The following is a 20,074-nucleotide window of genomic DNA, read 5'->3' on the forward strand; positions in this document are numbered from 1 at the left end:
TTCTGCTACCTCCCATCATGTTTCTGCTCCGAAACATGTTTCATCGTCGACGTTCGCCCCGACGACGAGATCAGCCGTCTCCGGTTCGTCGACGGCGACAGTGACGATGACCTCAGCCTCCGGATCGTCGTCGACGTCTTCCATGTCAACTAAGGTAACGCTTAGCTTCAAGACTGTCTCGTCGACGATACCTATTGCTTCGTCGTCGACGGAGAAATCTGCTTCGTCGCCAGCAAAGTAATCCTCGACAAAAGCTCACAGGAAATCTTCGTCGTCGGTCCCGTCGACGACGGCTCCGTTGACGTCTGCTCCGTCGACGGTGGCTTCATAATCGCCAACGACTTAGTCGACGGCCTTACCGTCTACGATGGTGCCGTCGACGGTGGATCCTTCTGCAACCACTTGGTTGACGTCTCTGCCAGCGTCGTCGGCGGCACAGTGGACGATACCGTCGACGGTGGTTCCTTCATAGTTTGCCTCATTGCCTTTGGTGCCCTGTTGTTCCACCGGGTCTGGCTCTTCCACCGCCGACCTCTTGCACCATCGTTGTTAACGGCCAGTTGACCAACTATCCATTCCATTCCAGACCTGCAGCCTCCCTCGCCCATGTTCGCCACGGGCTCTGAGCAGGATTCTGACTCTGATAATGATGTGGGTGATTCCTTCAGTTCAAGTTCAAGAATTTGTATAGCGCACTACTCACCCAGAGGGTCTCAAGGCGCTTGAGGGGGGGGGGGTGTATTACTTATCGAAAAGCTAGGTTTTTAGCTGTTTTCTGAACGAGAGGTGGTTCTGTGTGAGGCGGAGATGAGAGGGGAGAGAATTCCAGGTCTTGGCCGCTAAGTAGGAGAAGGATCTTCCTCCCATGGTGGATCTATGAATGCGCGGAATTGCGGCGAGGGCTTGATTGGATGATCGTAGTTGGCGGGAGGGAGTGTAGAAGGACAGTCGTGTGTTGAGACATTCGGGTCCTAGGTCGTAGAGAGGATGAGGAGACGTAATGTTATTTTCTTGTTGACGGGGAGCCAGTGGAGGTCTTTCAGGTGACCGGAAATGTGAGCATGACGGGGGATGTCCAGTATGAGTCTGGCTTATGCGTTTTGGATGCGTTGGAGTTTTTTCTGTAGTTTGGCTGTGGTTCTGGCGTAAAGGGTATTTCCATAATCCAGTCGGCTAGTGACCAGTGCGTGGGTGACTGTCTTTCTTGTTTTGGTGGGGATCCAACGGAATTTTTTTTTGAGCATGCGAAGGATGTGGCACGCAGTCCTTCGGATTTGATTATTAAGTGCCAGGATTACGGTGATGATGATGATGACGACCAGTATTCTCAGGCAGAAGAACACTCTGTACAAGTTCCAACTGCGACACTGCCTTTGTCGCTCATCTCAAATCTCCAACATATGTTGGATGACTACAACCGGCGATTCCCGCCTTCTCCGCAGGGTACACCTATGCCTCATGTGCCTGTGGCTGCGGCTGCTTCTGTCCCTGTTCCGCCATCTTTGCCACCAATGCCTTCACCACAGGTTCATACGTCAGTGAAGATACACACAACGGTGTACCCGGTTGATGATGATGTCATTCCGGAACGGGAAGATGGAGAAGTCCACGATGATGATGATGATGCCGCCACCAACATGGCTGAGTGGGACGACTACCAAATCCAGACGCCTTCTCCATCTCCGGTAGAGCCCGGGGATTCGCCTCCGGTGGACATTGCAAGTTTCCATCAGCTGATGGATAGAGCGGCCCAGCGCTTCAAGTTGCTTAGAGTCAAGAAGGAGGAGGACTGTTTCCTCCTATGATTTTAAAAATCAACCATTCAAGCAAGTCCACACTATTCCCATCATAGACTTTATATGGACTGAAGGGTTGAAGCTCATGCAAACACCGAATTCACTGCCAGCTCAACTGCCTCGCCTTGAGAAAAAAGACAAGGCGCCCATAGGATCTCCAGCGTGCCTTGTCGCTCATCCAAAGCCTGACTCAGTGGTCATTCAAGCTGCACATTGTTGTTCCCGTAATCCGGCATCTCCAATTTCAGCTCCTCCAGATAGGGAGGGTCGTCGCCTGGCTGCTATTGTACGCAAGTTCTCCGCTATGGCATCCACTACTGTTAGTGCGGCTAATGCTTTAGCCATCTTAGGCCGCTACGACCGACGGATGTGGTCGGACTAGTCTGCCCTGTTGAACCTCATCCCTGACGCTTCCAAGGCTGAAGCTTTAAAGATTCTGCAGGACGGAGAGAGGACAGCGGAGGAATTCATTGATTGCGCAGTTGACGTTGCGTGCACTAGCTTTCGTCAGCTTGCTGGGGCAGCGGTCTTGCGGTGGCAGGGATGGTTACAGTCCACCTCTTTCCGCCAAGAAGTCCAATCCAAGATCCTGGATTTGCTGTAAGACGGTGAGTCGTGTTTTGGAGCGCACATAGATTAGGGTTTGCAATCCATTAAAAAGGACCCTGATACTGCTCGCTCATTGGGGACTTTACAGTTTCGGAAGGAGCCATTTCTGGGTGCACGCGGACTCTGCACCTCCTCAACTTTTTGTGGAGGAAACAATCAATATCGCTCCTCCCATCAAGGTAACCGTTACTCTTCCAACCAACAGCAGTACTCCCGACAGCAGTCGTCCAAATCCTACAGGAGAAAATCCTCGAATAGAGGATCCACTCCCAAACGTAAATGACTTGTGTTTCCCCCTCCAGTGTTGGAGGTCGAATCTCTCTGTTCTTTTCTCAGTGGTCCTCCATCACCTTGGACCGCTGAGTTCTGGACATTGTGGCAAAGGGCCATGCTCTAGAGTTCATCAAGATTCCTCCTCCCACTCCACCGTCTGGCCCGCCTCCTCCCCACCTCATGGAGCTTTTCCATCAAGTTTGTCTTCTAATTCAGAAAGGTGCCGTCGAAGTGGTTCCCAAGTCTCAGAGAGGAAGGGGTTTCTATTCCTGTTTCTTCCTAATACTCAAGAAGACTGGAGATTGGCGACCGATTTTGGATTTGCGAGCTCTCAACAGGTACCTCAAGAGCCAATCCTTACGCATGCTTACGTTAGTAGAGATCCTGCATCTTCTCTCCATGGGCGACTTAATGACCACCATCGACCTTCAGGATGCTTACTTCCATGTTCCAATTCTTCAAAAGCATCGGAAGTACTTGCGCTTCCGGGTGGGACGGAGAGACTTCCAGTTCAAGGTGTTGCCCTTCGGCCTCCGGTCCGCCCCTCGTGTCTTCACGAAAGTATTGGCTCCAGTAGTGGCTTACCTGCGTCTCCGAGGCGTCTAAATCTTTCCATATCTGGACTGCCTCCTCAAATCTCGCAAACAGCTGCTTCAACACACTCGTCTTTGTCAGGACGTATTTCGATCTCTCGGCCTAGCCATCAATGCCGACAAGTCTCAGGTCGAACCGGCTCAAAGCAGGAATTTTCTGGGAGCAAAATTAAACACCATGCTTTCAAAGGCATTCGTGTCCCAAGAGCGTCAACAAAAGATCCTCCGCTTAGTGTCTCTGATTCGGGCAAGACTGTCCGTTTCTGTCCGGATCTTAAAGTCATTTCTGGGGATGGCATTGTCTTGTATTGCACTGATCCCAAACTGCAGACCACGGTCTCTCCCCATTCAGGAGGAATTGGATGTACAGTGGCGTCAGGTCTCCAGTTCTTTCAACGACCTAGTGAGTGTCACCGCTCGCATGAGATCAGCTCTCCAATTGTGGGCGCAACCGTCCAACCTTGGGACAGGAACTTCTTTCCTCTCCACCACACCAGAACTCACGCTCACAACAGACACCTCATTAGAAGGCTGGGGTGCTCACCTTCAAGGCCTTTCCATCAAAGGCAAATGGTCTCTGCTTCAACGTTCCTGGCGCATCAACAGGCTGGAGCTGATGGCAATTTTTCTGGCGCTCAAGTCGTTCCTTCCTGTGATTCAATGGGAAGCGGTGCTCATTCAGAGGGACAATACCACCAGTATGCAATATGTCAACAAGCAGGGCGGAACCAGATCTCCACTCTTGTCTCGGCTGGCTCAGTCGATCTGGGATTGCACAATCTGTCATCAAGTTACCCTGGCGGCGGTGCATCTGCCGGGCGTCTCCAACATCCTAGCGGATTCCCTCAGCAGGTCCACGTCATCGACCCACGAGTGGGAGTTACATCAACCAACTCTCGACCTCGTTTTTCAACGATGGGGTCGTCCGTCTCTGGGTCTCTTTGTAACACCGGAGAACCGGAAATGCCCATCTTACGCAAGTTGGCATACCCACCACGGGTCGTGCGGGAATGCCCTTTTGATGAATTGGTGCGATCTATTCGCCTACGCTTTTCCTCCGATCCCGTTGGTGCCTCGTGTGCTGTGGAAGATGTGGAGGCAGCTCTACCACATTCTCCTGATCGCCACCTGATGGCCCCGACAGGCGTGGTTCTCGGATTTGCTCCTTCTGTCCCAGTGTGAGCCCATCCTCCTTCATCCTCGACCGGACCTCCTCACGATGGACAAGGGTCAAATTTGCCATCCGAACCCCTCCTCTCTACAATTGTCGGCCTGGAACCTGAGCACCTTGAATTTGCGCATTGAAATATCTCGCCTGAATGCAGTGACAATCTCGCTCAGGCCAGAGCTCCGTCTACCATTAAGACTTACATCTCAAATGGAAGAGTTCTGCCATTGGTGCGTGGCTACGAATATCCATCCTATCCATTCCACTCCGGAGCAGCTACTTCCGTTCTTTTTGGACCTGGCTCAATCCGGGCTTTCCCATGCTACTTTGAGAGTTTTCTTGGCGGCAATCTCTCGTTTCCGGCAGGATGGCTCCTCCTCTCTCTGCTCTTCCAGAGTTATTCGTCCGTTTTTCAAAGGACTGTTCCGGAAGTTCCCACCTCTTCGGCATCCTCCTCCCACTTGGCATCTCAATGTCGTCTCAGCCTAACTAATGAAGGCGCCATTCGAGCCTATCCATAAGGCGGACTTAAAGTTTCTGACCTGGAAGGTAGCCCTTCTCCTTGCTCTGACTTCATCTCGTCGTGTGAGTGATCTTCATGCTTTCACTGTTAAACCTCCTTTTCTCCAATTCAAACCTGACTGTGTGGTGCTTCGCACCAACCCAACTTTCCTGCCGAAGGTGCCTACGGATTTCCATCTAAATGAGCCTGTTTTCTTAAAGACTTTCTTTGCCGATCCTCAATCTCCGGCAGAGCAGCGATTGCACTCTTTAGACATCAAACGATGCCTTAAATTTTACATCAGCAGGACAGCCCCTTTTCGAAGGTCCGATCAACTGTTCATTGCCTACGTACGCATGCGTAAAGGGCGCCCTGTTACCAAGCCAACTATTGCACGTTGGATTTCTTCAGCCATTGTCTTCTGCCATCAGCAGGCCGGCAAGCCTGTACAATTTTCATTGAGGGCTCATTCCACCAGGGCGATGTCATCCTCTGCTGCCCTGTTTGCTGGTGTGCCGCTTCATCAGATCTGCCGAGCCGCCACGTGGTTCAACAGGCACACGTTCACGAAGCACTACTGCTTTGATGCCATCAACGAGACTGATACAGCAGTGGGACAGGCAGTACTTCGTCATATTTTTAACTAAGGTGAGCCTCTGTCTTCCCTCCTTCACTGTGGTTTTATATGATTGCTATCAGTACTTACATGACTGTATTATTATTGTCTCTTTGGTTTCTCCATGCTGTTGCATAGCAATCGGACCTCTTAGGATGTTACTGCTCTCTATTCTATTCAAGCATGTGAATCTATGAAATACACCATTATACTGGAGAAGAACAATTGTTACTTATCTGTAAACAGATGTTTCTCCAGTATTGCTGTCTTTCATAGATTCACATGCGACCCACCCCCCTCCCCTCAGAGGCCCGCTTCTCCTCATCGACTTTTGTCACTTTTGTGCTATGAAAATCTGAGGGTCTGAGCTCTGAGGAGAAGGTTGTGGAAGGGTACTGGCGCCTTATTGGCTGTAGTTTGGACTAACATAATGACAGGAATATGCTACAAGTGTTTTCTCTCTCTATCATGTATTCCTATGTACGAATTGTTTTTGAGTATTTATTATGTATTTTCTAGTACTATTTCATGTGTTCAGTATTTACATACATATGTTATTGGTATGTTATTGCTATTTTATTTACTGTGGGACTTCCACTTCCACAACGGAGAATATTCAAGCATGTGAATCTATGAAAGACACCAATACTGGAGAACCACCTGTTTACAGGTAAGTAACAATTGTTCATCTCCCACACTGGCCCATAAACCATGGTACACCACCCTGTTGGAGCTGTCAATAGTTCCACATCAAAAGCTGCTCCTCACCTCCAGTCTCCTCACACAGAACTGTGGAGAAATCAGACATCCAAATCACAAAGAACTGAATATGACTCCTGAAGTCATAGATTTTGGTTATTTAAACTTTCCACCAGACTGTATGAATATTCTAAAGGAAGCAAGAAGGCCTACCACCAGAGCTTGTTATGCAGCAAAATGGAAAAGATTTGTGTTCTAATGCAATAACAACAAAATCAATTCTTTAGATACTTCTATACAAAACATTATCTGTTACCTATTACACTTACAGCAAACTGAACTAGCTTATACATCTATTTATTTGCACCTTGCAGCGGTAGTTGCGTATTTGCAGAACAGGCAACATCTGTCACTACTCACAGTTCCAGTAATCCAAGCTTTCATGGAGAGATTGAAAAGAGTAATACCACCAAGGATTCCTCCTGCCCCAATATGTAATCTCAACATTGTTCTCATAAGGCTCATGGGGCCACCTTTCGAACCATTGCACAAGTGCCCTTTGCAGTTTCTCATGGAAGGTTGCTTTCCTCATTGCCATCATATCACTGAGGAGAGTTGGTGAGCTACAGGCGATAACCATAGAAGAACGCTTTTTCCAGCTACACAAAGATAGGATAGGTCTCTTCACCAACCCTAAATTCCTTTCCAAAGTACTTTCTGCCTTTCATAAAAACCAATTGGCTGAGTTTTCATTCTTCAACCTAATTCTGTATCCGAATGCGTTCTTCACACGCTTGACGTTAAAAGAGCTTTACTTTACTACATAGATGGACCAAAATACTTTTGCAAAAGATGTTTGCTTGGTACTCTGCATCGCGACCCCTCCGCTCTTCTTCGGCGCATCTTCTGGTAGTCCCGAGGTTTCACAGAGTGAGGATGGGTGGCCGCTCCTTTAGTGTCGCAGCGGCCAAACTTTGGAACTCCCTGCCACTCTCTCTGAGAAGCCACAAGGACTACTTACCTTTTAGGAAAGCTCTAAAAACCCACCTATTTCCATAAAAGGCTGAGCGGTTAAAGTTATGGTTCCTGATCAAGCACCAGGATGCCCTCTGGGTGACAGGTTCGCGCTCTACAAGTATACTAAATAATAAATAAATAAATAAAACAACTGTTTGTTCGATGTGGTCCACCTCACAAAGGCAATCCTAGCTCAAAATCTTGTATTGCCAGATGGATTGTTAAATGCATTCAAACATGCTAGGCTAAAGCTAAAAGAACTTTAACCATACCTCCTAGAACACATTCCACTCGCAAAATAGGGGATTCAGTGGCCTTTTAGTATAGCATTCCTCTGGCTGACATGTGTAAGGCAGCTACATGGTCTACACCACACATATTTACCAAACACAATTGTGTAGATGTGTTAGCACGCCAAGAGGCTAATGTAGTCCAAGCAGTACTTAAAACAGTGTTCCAAACAACTTCAACATCTACAGGTTAGCCACCTCTTTGGGAGTATACAGCTTTTTGGTCTATGAAAAATGTGTGTATCCACCGCACGCATGCCTCGAACGGATAATGTTACTTACCCAGTAAGCATCTGTTCTTGGCATGTAGAGCTATAGATTCACATGGGCCACCCGCCTCCCCGCATGGACATCTCTACACTAAACATACTCACTCCATTCTCACCCTCTTGTGGGAAAGCAACCTAACAATGGAGTCGATGACCAGACGCATTGTCACCGAAAGGAGGAGTCCCCTTACCTCGTGACTAGGAAAGAGACCTCTTCGAAGGAACACAACTTGCAAACATCCTGACCCAACCCTAGATGACAGGAGTATGAAAAGCATATGAATCTACAACTCTACATGCCAAGAACAGATGCTTACCTGGTAACTTTATCCTTCCTTAGTTAACCATTGCCTTGGAATTCGAAGGCTACACTTCTCACACAGGGACCATTTGTGTTAATAATTAGTACTCGGAAGTGGCACTGGGAGTCTACTATCAATGGGAAATCCCTGGTTTGTTCATTTGGCCCCAACCGAGATTGCGCAATTTTACCACGTTTGGGAGTTGGAGTTTCAAAGCCAGTTCTTTCTCTGAGAAGCTTTCAGGATAGAATAGAGTATGAGGCTCCTGCATTCCGTCTGGTCACTGCTTCTCCTGCCCGTGTTCTGAAGATCAGAAACAAATGTGCCCCTACTGGTACCAGATTGGGCCTGAAGAGAGAAGCATCTGTCCTCTGATCAAGCTGTTGCTTCAGGGGTATCTTAAGTATGAGCAGAAGGGCAGGGTACTGCCCCGGAACCTGCACAATTTCCATTTCTATGCTTGGAGATTGAACGATGGTAGTGGACCTCCTCTGACCTTCCTCCTTAGTATGTTGATGTCCTCTTGGCAGCCCTTTACAAAATCAATGTACGACAGTCGTTGGGATATGTTTGTGACTTAGTGTTGCACCGTCAGTTTGACTTACTACTAGCCAAGTGGTCTGAAGTTTTGTTGCTTTTGTACCTCGCCCACTTACTCTGGGAATTGTTAAAGGTGATATGTTGGCCCTTACTGCTTGTTTGTGGTTTCCGGATGTGCCTTCTTTACTGAAATTTCCTGTTGTGACGAGATTTGATTTGAAGAGTCTACAACTTTGTGATGCTGCATTGGAACTTGAATTTAGATCTCACTTTTTTAATGTGCACCTTTTTTGAGAAACTACTCATATGTTCCTTGAGACTTTTTTGAGATTGACACCATGTTCCTCATCGCCATAATGGTGGTTAGGCATGTGAGGGTGCTACAAGCTTCCACAGCAATTATTCCTGAAAAGTTGGGGTTGAGGATCCTGACTTTGTTTCTACCTAAAGTTGTCACTCCATTTCATGTCTGGCAGGCTGCCACCCTTCTGATATTCTTTGCCACAGTACATCTCTTTAAGGAGGAAGAGTGACCTCATAGTTTGGCCCTTTTGTATGGATCACACCAAAAAATATTGTGTGGATTATCAGCTCATTATGGGGTTCTTCAAGGCAAAGAAGGGAATGCAAAAGCGGACCATCTACCAATGGATTGTTCTCTGCATAAAGATGTGCTAAGCACCTGTGAAGAAATTGACTCCAGAGGGGTTCTGGGCTGGTTCCACCAGAGCCAAGGCTGATACCACTCTTATGGTATGCTGAGAACATGTACTAAATATTTGCCTGACGGCTATATGGGTGTCCACTCGTACGTTCAAAAAGCACTACTGCCTTATCTGAAAGAAACAGGTTAGTATTAGATTCCTTACCTTAGAATATCCCCAGGCGTCAGACTGGATCTGGAAACTTTTGCATAGCAGTACCCCTGCTCGTCGGTAGGCGTCGCTGCGGCGCCGCGTCAGTCGTTGGCGCCGGATTACTTAAGACGCCGCCGAAGTACTTAGACGCCGCCCTCGCGTGCTGACGCCAGTTCTTCTTTTTTCCGCGCCGGCAAGCGCAGATCCGGAAAAAGTGGCACCCCTTAGTCAATTTTTGACTAAACTTTTTCGATTATTTTTGATCCTTTTCGAAGTCTAACGACTCCGGTGCTTGTAGGGATGCCCGGGTTTAAACCCTGCACCGACTGCGACCGACTGATGTTGGTTACCGACCGCCGGTGTCTTCATTGCTTGGGCCTCGACCACGACGACAAGGCCTGCTCCGACTGTCTGGCCCTGACGTCTACAGCTAGGCGGGAGCGGTCTCGGAAGCGACTCGAGCTCCGGCAGTCGGCCCCGCGCCGCTCCAGGTCCCGGTTCGCGAGGAGGTCGAGAGACCGGTCGCGGGGTCGGAGCCACCATAGCTCTGGGAGTCATCCTCGGTCTTCTGGCTCCAAGTCCTCAGGTAAGCACAAGAAGTCGAAGAGACGTCATCGCTCTTACGACTCCCCCCGACCTTCGCGTGACGCGGCCGTGGGTTGGTGCGACGCCGCAGGCGTCTCCGCCTGCTTCATACCCGTCGGTCCCTGGGCAGAACGCGACGCCGGAGGAGATCAGGGACTTCCTCACGGCCATGAGGTTGCTCACTCCTCCGTCGGGCTCCGCGGCACCTTCGGGCCCAGCGACCCCACTAGCCGTCCTACCGGGTCGGGTGCTTCGGCCCGACGCCACCGGTGACTTCGGTCCCGGTGCCGCAGGCCCCCCGCAGGATCCGGGTCCGGATCCGGGTCGTCGCCAGTCGACCTCACGGCCTCGCCTACGCCGGCCCCCAGGGTGTCGCCCCCGACACCGGGCGGCGCCGTCCCCGATCCCTCCCTTGATGAGACGCCGATGAGAGATCTCTACTTCTATGATCTGGCCCCATCCTTTGGTCCTGAGTCTCCGGAGATGGGTGGCGAGGGGGATTTGGACGGGTCTGAGGACCCTCTGGCACAGAAGTTGCCAGTCTTATCAGGACTGGACAGGTGAGCTAGGGAGGCCAGTGGTCTGGACACCTCGCGGGACACTGGTTTTGTCTCCCCTCCTACTGTGGCTACGGAGGAGGGGGCTACCTATAGTGTGGTACTGACGCGGGCGGTCAAGGCCTTGGCACCGGAGCTCCCCGTTCAGGCCATGAGGACTAACCTCATCACTGAGGTCCTTAAACCGCAGGCAAGCTTGTCCAAGGGAGGAGTCACCTATCTTGTGACTACAAAGACTTCTTCCAAGAAGACAACCTGCAATCATCCGAGCCCAACACCAGGTGGCGATCTATTGCTAAGTGTACGACTCTGCAGCTCTACATGCCAAGAACAGATGCATACTGGTAAGTTGCATTTTCCTTTCTCATCAGTGCGTTGTTGGGGCGCCGGTAAGCTTTGGGTGGTTTACATGTACTTATTATTTGCAATGGTATAAGTGAACAGAAATATGTTAGTTTTGTGCCAAGTCTAAATATATTTGTGTGACGTGAGCTCATCTCCCCCTTTGATAATGATAATTACGTATTTGTATAGCGCACGACTACCCGGAGGCATCTTGGCGCTTGTACGAATACCGCTAAGGAACCCTTCCTGGCTTTTGCCTGTGAAGTGCCCACTCCTGGGCACCCCCAAGGTGAGGCCTGGCATCCTAGCGTTGTTGGCGCCGTTGTGGAGATTAAGCAAGCTATTGCCCAAAGTTGCAGAGTGGGACTCATGATTAGAATAGGCACCGAGGCAAGAATGATCAGGTCCAAGGAAATTGAGCCCAAGACCCGCCAAGGCGGGAATTGAACCCTGGTCCCGGGCCAGACTTCGGCATCAGGGTCTGCCGCTCTAACCATTGAGCCAAACTTCTCCACACTTTGCGAACGTCTTCAGAAGCAACACCCTTTTCCAGAGTCTGAGAGCAAGGAACCTCAGGTGTTTGTTTTAAAAGCACATGTTGTTCATGTCCCCCTACAGCAGACGTCTTTAATCTGTGGGGCGCGACCCCCAGGGGGTCGTGGAGTCCTGGGAAGGGGGTCGCGCATTCCCCAGCCTCACTTTGCCTGGATTCTAAAACGTTTCCTTTTGTTTTGGAAAAAAAAACAGCCCTCCTTGGACAGCAGATGACGCTCGTTAAATGCTTTATTTGAGTCTCAGGTGCTGTGCAAGGTTTCGAGCCAGGGTGCCTGGTCGCCTAAAAGAAATGCAAATGTACCCCATTAATTTATCTGCAAGTGTGAAGTGCTCAGTCCTTCACCCCAGGTAAAGTTTACTTCATAATGACAAGATATTTTTCACTGGATAACAAATAAGGTCCATGTTGATTCATAATTCCCAAGCTAGGTATACAGAATTTTCCTGCAAGTTTACCCTTTGTGAAGTTTTGGTGTTCAAAATGGAACTTTGCAGTAAAAATACTATTTTGTGTGCTTTTTCCCCGATGAAGAACAATTTTGTTAGTGTTACATCAGGATGTGGGTGCCATGAAAGTGTTACAAAAAGTCCAGTGGTTCACTCGGAAGTGGTGGAGAGTAAAACATTGTAATATTCATTTTTCCATAGATCTTTGCAAAGGTGGCAACAACATTCTGTCGTTTTATGTGGCCCAAGCATGGCCTAAAGGAGTTAGAACTTTTATAATAGAACAGTTAAGTTACAGGAATGAACAAAAACATGCAAAGTACAACAGAATTTTTTTTTTTAAGTTAGTACTTGCGGTTAACCCTCTTTCTCGAAATGTTTTAATTTCACACCTCGGCCTGCCCCTCCCCTCTCGAGTATGACAGTTGTCATCCCCCCACACTGTCCTGGCTGTAACTGTTTTGTTGACTTTAACGCTCTGAACTTCTGTGTTACACGAGCCCCGCCCCTTGTCCCCATCAGATTCCATCAGATTCCATGTTTACATTCTTGTACCTCCCCCAGTGGGCTAGTGGTGGGACATGTGCAGGTGCTGTCGTTGGAGCAGAAAAAATACCAGGCTTTCTCTCTCGGAAAACATGTGGGTGTGCAAATCCGTCAGCTCCAATTCACAAGTAACTAAAAGAAGGTGCAATGATTGGCACAACTGGCAAGTCACGTGTTACACAATTTATTTGTAAGTACGGACGAAGGGGGAGGGGCTAGGAGTGGCATGGGTAGTGTCCAGAGGAGTTAATTGAGGCTTAGTGGTGCGTGGGGGCTACTGCCCCCGCCCCTCATAGTCTGAAACCTTGTTGGACTTGAACCTGCGCATTGGATGGTGGGGTGGGGGGGGGGGGGGGGGGCTAGGGAGGGGTAGGTGACCAGAATTTGAGAAGGAAAAACCGGGACAGGTCGGACAAAAAAAGTAGGTCTAAAGCCTTCAGTTTTATTGCTATATCTGGCCTGTACCGCTTTTTGCATATCCTTTAAAACAAAAACAAAAAATCAATCATTAAAAAAATGTAAGTATGTTGTGTGTGCGTTAGACCTGTAAATCTCATATATATAGACAGACAAACTTACAAGGCTATTCTTATGTAGGGTTATGTTAGAGGGGGACCCGGAGGGTCGGCCGAGAGCAGGGGGAGAGGCCTCCGGTGAGGGCCGTCTCCGGCGATCCTACAGACAAGTAACTTCCCCCCCACAGATGGACACCACACAAGGATGAGTTCAACACACTTTATATACGAATCTTGAGGCAAGGTGATAACGATACAGTGGAACCAGGATACGAGGATCCTGCCAATTCTAGTCTCTGTAGGGGAAAGGGGTAGCGGGACAGACTTAGTACCGGTCCGGTACAGGTGTAGCAAGAGGGAAGCTCACAATCCTCGAGCTTGGAGGTCCGCAAAGATGAGCCGCGGCAGCGCCAGCAGGCTAGGTTGATGGTTCACAACAAGGAGGGCCGCGGCAGCGCCAGCAGGCTAGGACGATGGTTCACAACGAGGAGGGCCGCGGCAGCGCCAGCAGGCTAGGACGATGGTTCACAACGAGGAGAGCCGCGGCAGCGCCAGCAGGCTACGAAGATGGTGCACGACGAGAAAGGCCGCGGCAGCGCCAGCAGGCCAAGACGATGGTTTACGTTGAAGAGAGCCGCAGCAGCGCCAGCAGGCTTTGGAGATGGTTCACAAGAAAGGGCCGTGGCAGAGCCAGCAGGCCTTCAAGGATGAGTTTCTCACGGTGTCTCTCGACTCCAAGATACAACTGCCTTCCTGCTCTGGAGCTGCCCCAGTTATAGGTCTGGTCTCCTTTGATGTCCGGACCCTCGCACTTAGAGGTCGGGAGGTCCGTGATGAGGGAGTCCAGACACCCAGCAGGGGGGTGGAGCCAGCGCCCGGGGAGGCCGGGGGCGATCGACACCTGGCTGAGGGGAGCCATCGACACTCCTTCTCCCATTGACCTGCCAAGTGGTCTCTTCACCCCCTAGGTGGATGGTGGTGCCTCGATGTCGGGGCCTGGCCAGGCCCATGGTTGGGGTCGAGCCGAGGCCACGCGGCCTTGTGATGTAGTGTCCAAAGATGGCGGCTGGGCCGGGGCAGTGGTGCTGACGGGGGCCCGGGCCAGCTGATACTGGGGTGTTCGGGGGCTGGAGTTCTGTTGTGGACGGGTCGTGGGTTGCCCCAGCGGGTTGCCGGGATGGTTCTTGTCTTGGATACAGGGAGAGCAGGGGTCCGGGCCCTGCCATGCGGGGAGGGAGCGGGCCTTCCACGCGGCCTGTCCAACAGGTTAGCAATGGCAGGACCTCCACCTTCCATAACCCCCCCTGCCTACTCCTCCCCACTCTGTGTCTTTGCTGAGAGAAGGCAGTGACCTACTCCTGTGATTCCTGGTAGAAGCAAATACATCATGTCATACTTCAGAGGCTCCTGAAGAGCATACCTACAAATTTGGCTGCACAGTTAGACTTGTCCTTGGACCCAAAAACCGGGACATGTATTAGAAATTAGCAAAAGTGTTGGTAAACCTGGAATGTTCGGGGAAATCCGGGACGTCTTGTCACCCTAGGGCAGACGTCTTCAATCTGTGGAGCGCAACCCCCAGGGGGGCTGTAGAGTCTTGGGAAGGGGGTTGCTCATTACCCAGCCTCACTTTGCTTGGATTTGAAAACATTTGCTTTCGTTTTGGAAAAAAGACCGCCCTCTTGGGACAGCAAATGTCTCTTTTTAAATGCATTATTTGAGTCTCCTGTACTGTGTAAAGGTTTCGTTCCAACGTGCCTGGTCCCCTAAAAGAAAAGCGAATGTGTCCCATTAGTTTATCTGCAAGTGTGAAGGGTGCTTGGGATCCCATGAATCACTCCAAGCTTTCGGATGACAAAGGTTTTTTTTTGAGTGGTAGAGCAAAGAGTGAACATCTAGGCTTTGAAGTGTTTGCTTTTAATCATAACTGTACTTTCACAGACCTTCCTACCACTAAGCAGGTGTTGAAGTGACAGTTATTTAAAAAATAAATTTCATTACAAAAGCCCTGGTATTCCTGAAATCTACATTTTGGAAGAACCATTTAAATTGTTCAACTATTTACAAATTTTGTATCAGTCTATATTTCACTGTGTGTAATGCAAGTATAAAATAATGATTTACATACTCGCAGTGTTTTCTGTCGCAGGCTGTGACCTCACAGCACTAAAAATAAACCATTCTCCACTGCACCAACCAAGATTTAATTATGTCTCTCTCTGGTACTACATAGCATTTCCTACTGAGTAACAACTTTTTTCATTTATTTTTTATTTATGATGCCCTTTATTTTATATGTAGGTACCTGATGGTGAAAGATCTAAAAAAAAAATACAGAATATTTTGGGGCTCCTTTATGAGAGGCTTGTGCTGCCAGAGCTCCAGTTTTATTGACGCTCTGGCGGTGCAATAGTCCCAACCATAACTATGAGGCAGAGCAAAATCACTCTGCATGGCTTTGCATGGCCTCATAGATATTCAGTAAGACAAAGCAGGGTATGTTGCTGCCTTGCCTAACTGCATCAAGGAGGTGTTCAATGTGCGCTGCGTGGGTGTTCCACGCAACACACATATATTTTGATGCTGCCCCATATTTACAAAATCACTTAAACCTGGGGCAGCACCAAAAACGTATCTCTGCCCAGTGAAAAAATGACTCCTAATTTTGTCCCCTTTCCATGTGTGCTGCATTTTGCAGCTCACGTAGAAAGAGGAAAACCTCTCTCAGGATTGTTTTTGTGCAGGAAGATGCCTTCCTGCACAAAAACAATCCTGCCTATGTTGTTGCTTGGCAGCAATTTGTGCCCCAACACAAGAGGAAAGGACTGTATTTCATAAATATGGCGCATTCCTGCCTTTTCACATTGGCGTAGAGCAGCGCAGTAATAAGCCTGGCGGCGCTGCCCAACGCCAATTCCTCATTGATGAGGCCCCTTTGTTTTTAGATACACCTCTGACCACGCTCCCATGTTCACTGACCTTTGGTTGGCTAAACACTGTTTAATATTATTTCCTCACTGTAAAAATTATTTTGTGTGGGAATTGGGGGCGTTTATGGTTGTCGATGATCAGGAGTACCAGGTTCTAAAAACTTTCATCAGGAGGGGGTCCTTACTCCTAAAAAGGTTTGACAAGGGGGTCTCTGCAACAAAAAGTTTGAAGACTTCTGCCCTTCAGTGACCTCTGTTGCCTGAAATTAACCTACTGCCATGCTGGCAGGCTCCTCTGCGACCTCTTTGGATCAGCAGCGCTGGGCGTAGAACCAAAACCAGTCATGGACGTGTTGCACTCACACAGGGCATATTACAGCCAGTTATGAAGGGGAACATCGAAACTATTTCAACATTGTAGTATATTTCAGACTAACATGATGCAAGGTCTGTCAGTGCCCGAAACAAAACGACCAATGCAGAGACCGTCAAGTATTGGTGTCAAATAATATTCATTGTCTGCCTGACACAATAGGTTTGAAGGAACAAATGTCCTCGGAAAAATTATGTGAGAAAAAAGTACAAACAGTGATGCATGCGGTGGATGCTTGAATTAATCTCTGCTACTGGCAATTACTGTGCACAGTATCCAAGTAAATTTTTTCCTGTCTGTGCCCCTACGGAAAGGGGACCAAACAATCCATTCATTATTATTTTGTTTCTTTATTTTTGTTTAATGTAAAATTATACTCTAGGAAAATGGCAAAAGTATTGACTACTGTACCAAGACACTGATAGCCTGGCAGAAAATAAAAAGCATTAACAATGCAATAGGTCTCGCCTTTGATTACGTTAAAGCCATTTGCTTTGCTATACAAAACCATTAGCAAAGCAAATGGATTTAACTTAATCAAAGGCCAAATCTATTGCATTTTCAATGCTTGTTAACATTGCCTGATCCAATGTATAATTACATAGAGTCCTGGCATTTGTAATGGTGTCCTCCAGGATCCCTGTCTGTTGTCCTAGACTTTTTCCATTTAAAGCCCCCTTCTTGACACACCCATCCCAACTACAGCTGATCTTTCAGTCCCCACCGGACACGTTCCTGACTGCAGTGTGTTTGCTCCCGCTTCTTTTTCATTCAGTGGTTTTATTTCACTGCTTTCGGTTTTGGTTTCCACTCCTCCCTCACAGCTTCACAACGCAGCGAACGCGAACCAGAAGGAGAAGTATGAAGCTGACCTAAAGAAAGAGATCAAGAAATTGCAGGTATGTGCCTTTTGTGCCCCTTTGCCTCACTGACTTCTCAGTCGGATGTTCTGGCAGATATTTTGTAACGAAATGACTCACTTTTTTGGTTTACAGCGCAAGGATTGCTGTCCGCTTTTGACGACATATAATGAAGACTAATTGTTTCAGTCCTCTTTTACTGATGTGTGTATCCAGGTCTGTTTTCGATGTTATGTGGGGTGCATTGGTGCTGAAAAAAAATCTTACCCCACCATATAGCCATTTTGTTTTGACATGATTTACAAAGTTTCAATGTGCAATTGAAACCTGTAAAAGTAAATAAATTATTGATGGTGTTTGAGTTGACTCATGTTCATTATACTAATGTTCATGTTTCTTGAAGGGTGGATAAAAATGTCAGTTTTGTTGGTTGTCTCAACAAACAGTGTATGATAACACATGATTTAGGATTCTAACCTCTCAGCTCTGAGCATCTTAGTTTTCTGGAAAAGAAACAGAACTACGTATTACTGCCAGACACTGATCTCTGCAGGCTCACATCTAATGTTTGTTCGTTTTGCAATGATTTGATATACAATTAAAGTTTTTCTTTAATTACCGCAAGCTGCTTTAAGATCTCAGTGTCTGATTATGAAGAGTCCACTGCATGGCTTTAGAAAAGTGTGTGCCTATTCCCTTGCACGTTTTTTTTCGTTATCCCTGGGTGTTTTTTCTTCATTGAGGTGTACAGTCGTTTGAGCCCACTGGAGTTTCTACTTTTAACTGTACATTTTTGTTGATATCGGAGTTGAACTCTGGTGGGTTTCGGGGTTCACGCAAATTATTCCTTATTTGTGAGCGACTACTGACCTCTTTGTAAAACTGATATTGTTGGCTGACTGTTTCTATTCAGGAGCTCTGGCTTTCTATCCAATTTCCTCTGGAAAATCTCTGTTCAGTGTCACATATTTGGGGCATCCTTGCCCTTGGTCAAATTTGGGCATGTATGGTTTGTGATATTGTAAGAAAAATTTAACACAGGCACAACTTCTTGTTCTGATGTAGTAGGGAGGTACTCTGTAAAGAACATGAGCCATTTACAGCGGTTACTTTCTAGTGAACAAAAAAAGGTCTGGTGCTCGAGAAAAGAAACTTGCTGTAGATGTGGGATGTCTAATCCAATATATTCAAAGGAAACCAAGAGGATCCATCAGGAGGGTTTGTTGCTGATTTACCACCAATGCTACTGATTCTACATCCCGGTCATTGAATTCCATAGGTGCTACATGTGTTTCATGGTGGTTCTGCCTCCGTTCTAGTTCAAGTTGCTTCCACGCAGCCTAAGAATTCTTCTAATCATTTTTATAGAATGCTTGCTTGTGAACACCTTTGGTTCCCTTGAATTGATGAGACTTGCTTCACAGCTTTAGGTCCTTTGAATTACATTATTCCAGGTCTAGTTAATGGAAAAATTCCTAACCACTTATCCAGTAATTGTTGTTCCCATCTGTGGAACATTAGCACTCATTTCTGAAGCATGTGTAAGGCAGTCTCCTATCTAGACAAGTTACTCTGTCTTGACCGCCTCAGTTTATCAGATACCTTGTGCTGCCTTTAAAATCAGGGCTATGCAGAATTGTCCCCAGATTGAGTCCCCCCGAGACCTTGGGAATAGTGGGTGGATAGGCTATTTTCCTGCCTTGGGCAGTGGACGCAGCTATTGAGCTTACTTGTAGGGGCTAGTTGCAACCATGCAAATTAGCCATCATTCTTCAGATGAGGTTACTCGTTTCAGAAAGGGCTTCTGGTTTTGGCTTAATTATTTTTCATTTCAGTGTGATCATTTTCAAGGGCATCACAACGTGGCTTTCGGGGAGTCTATTTTGGTTCAGTAAGTGCAGCGGCATGTACACCATCTGCAGGCAAGGAAGATCACTGACTTTCACTGTGGAAGTCAAACAGTTGAGGTTTAGCACCAGATCAGTCTGATGCAGCACCTTCCTGGAGTGCACCATGAGTTTTCAGGAGAATACACATATATATGTATTGCATCCGTACAACATATTTTCATCATCTTTAAGAAATATACATAGAACAATGAAACGCAAAGTCCAATGTTGCTGGGGAATGCACCCTCAATTCTTTGGTGCTGGACATCATTGAATGCTTTTCCACTTAAACCTCTGATAGCTTCTAATTGGTATATGCTCAGCGAGATTGTATCAGTTATAATAATCATCATGAGATGGATAACATGAGGTAGATGTAGTGTTCTGATTTGTTTAATGTCTCTGTAACCTTCTTTCCTTCATCAGACTTCTATCAAGGCCACATCCACTGTTGAGGAACAGGGGCAGGATTCTGTATCCTAGCCTGATCTTCAGACTTGGAGTAGCTTCCCTCAACAACCTCTTGATAATGTTCTAGTAAAATGTTCAGCATATTTGTCAAAATCCTCTACTTCCAACTTTTATACCCTGGGATCAGTTTGAGATGCCAGCTTGTTGATGACTTCAGCACCATTCTAGCCACCTTATGAAAGCCACCCATCATTAATTTGTGTAATCCTCCCCTTGGGTCAGACCTCCTCCACCAGGCTGGCCGCTCTGGCAAATATTTATGCTTTTTGTTCTCAGATCCCTTTTTTCTTCTCAAGGTTTCCAGCTCTTGCGTCAGCATGGGTAGTGGTGATCTGCAGCTACCACATAATTCTGCTCTATTTGTTTGGTTTGATCCCTGTTGTGACAAATGTGACACCCTTTCTATTTCTACTTTGTTTTATTAGAGTACTTTCAAAGCATTTTCCCAGTGTTTGCTTATCTCCACCTCT

At 47.7% G+C, this 20,074-nt stretch overlaps 1 protein-coding gene across 3 annotated transcripts in view; it reads left to right on the top strand.

Annotated features, from left to right (window-relative positions):
* Nucleotides 1-20,074, top strand: part of CNOT3 (CCR4-NOT transcription complex subunit 3) — a 992,943-nt gene that overhangs the window by 257,376 nt on the left and 715,493 nt on the right. For all 3 annotated transcript variants that reach the window (XM_086930326.1, XM_086930324.1, XM_086930325.1), the window contains one exon: nt 17,209-17,283. In XM_086930326.1, coding sequence (XP_086786452.1) covers nt 17,209-17,283 — 75 coding nt within the window. The remainder of the gene's footprint in view (nt 1-17,208; nt 17,284-20,074) is intronic.

Source organism: Lissotriton vulgaris, chromosome 7 (assembly GCF_964263255.1).
Source record: "Lissotriton vulgaris chromosome 7, aLisVul1.2, whole genome shotgun sequence".
Taxonomy (NCBI): domain Eukaryota; kingdom Metazoa; phylum Chordata; class Amphibia; order Caudata; family Salamandridae; genus Lissotriton; species Lissotriton vulgaris.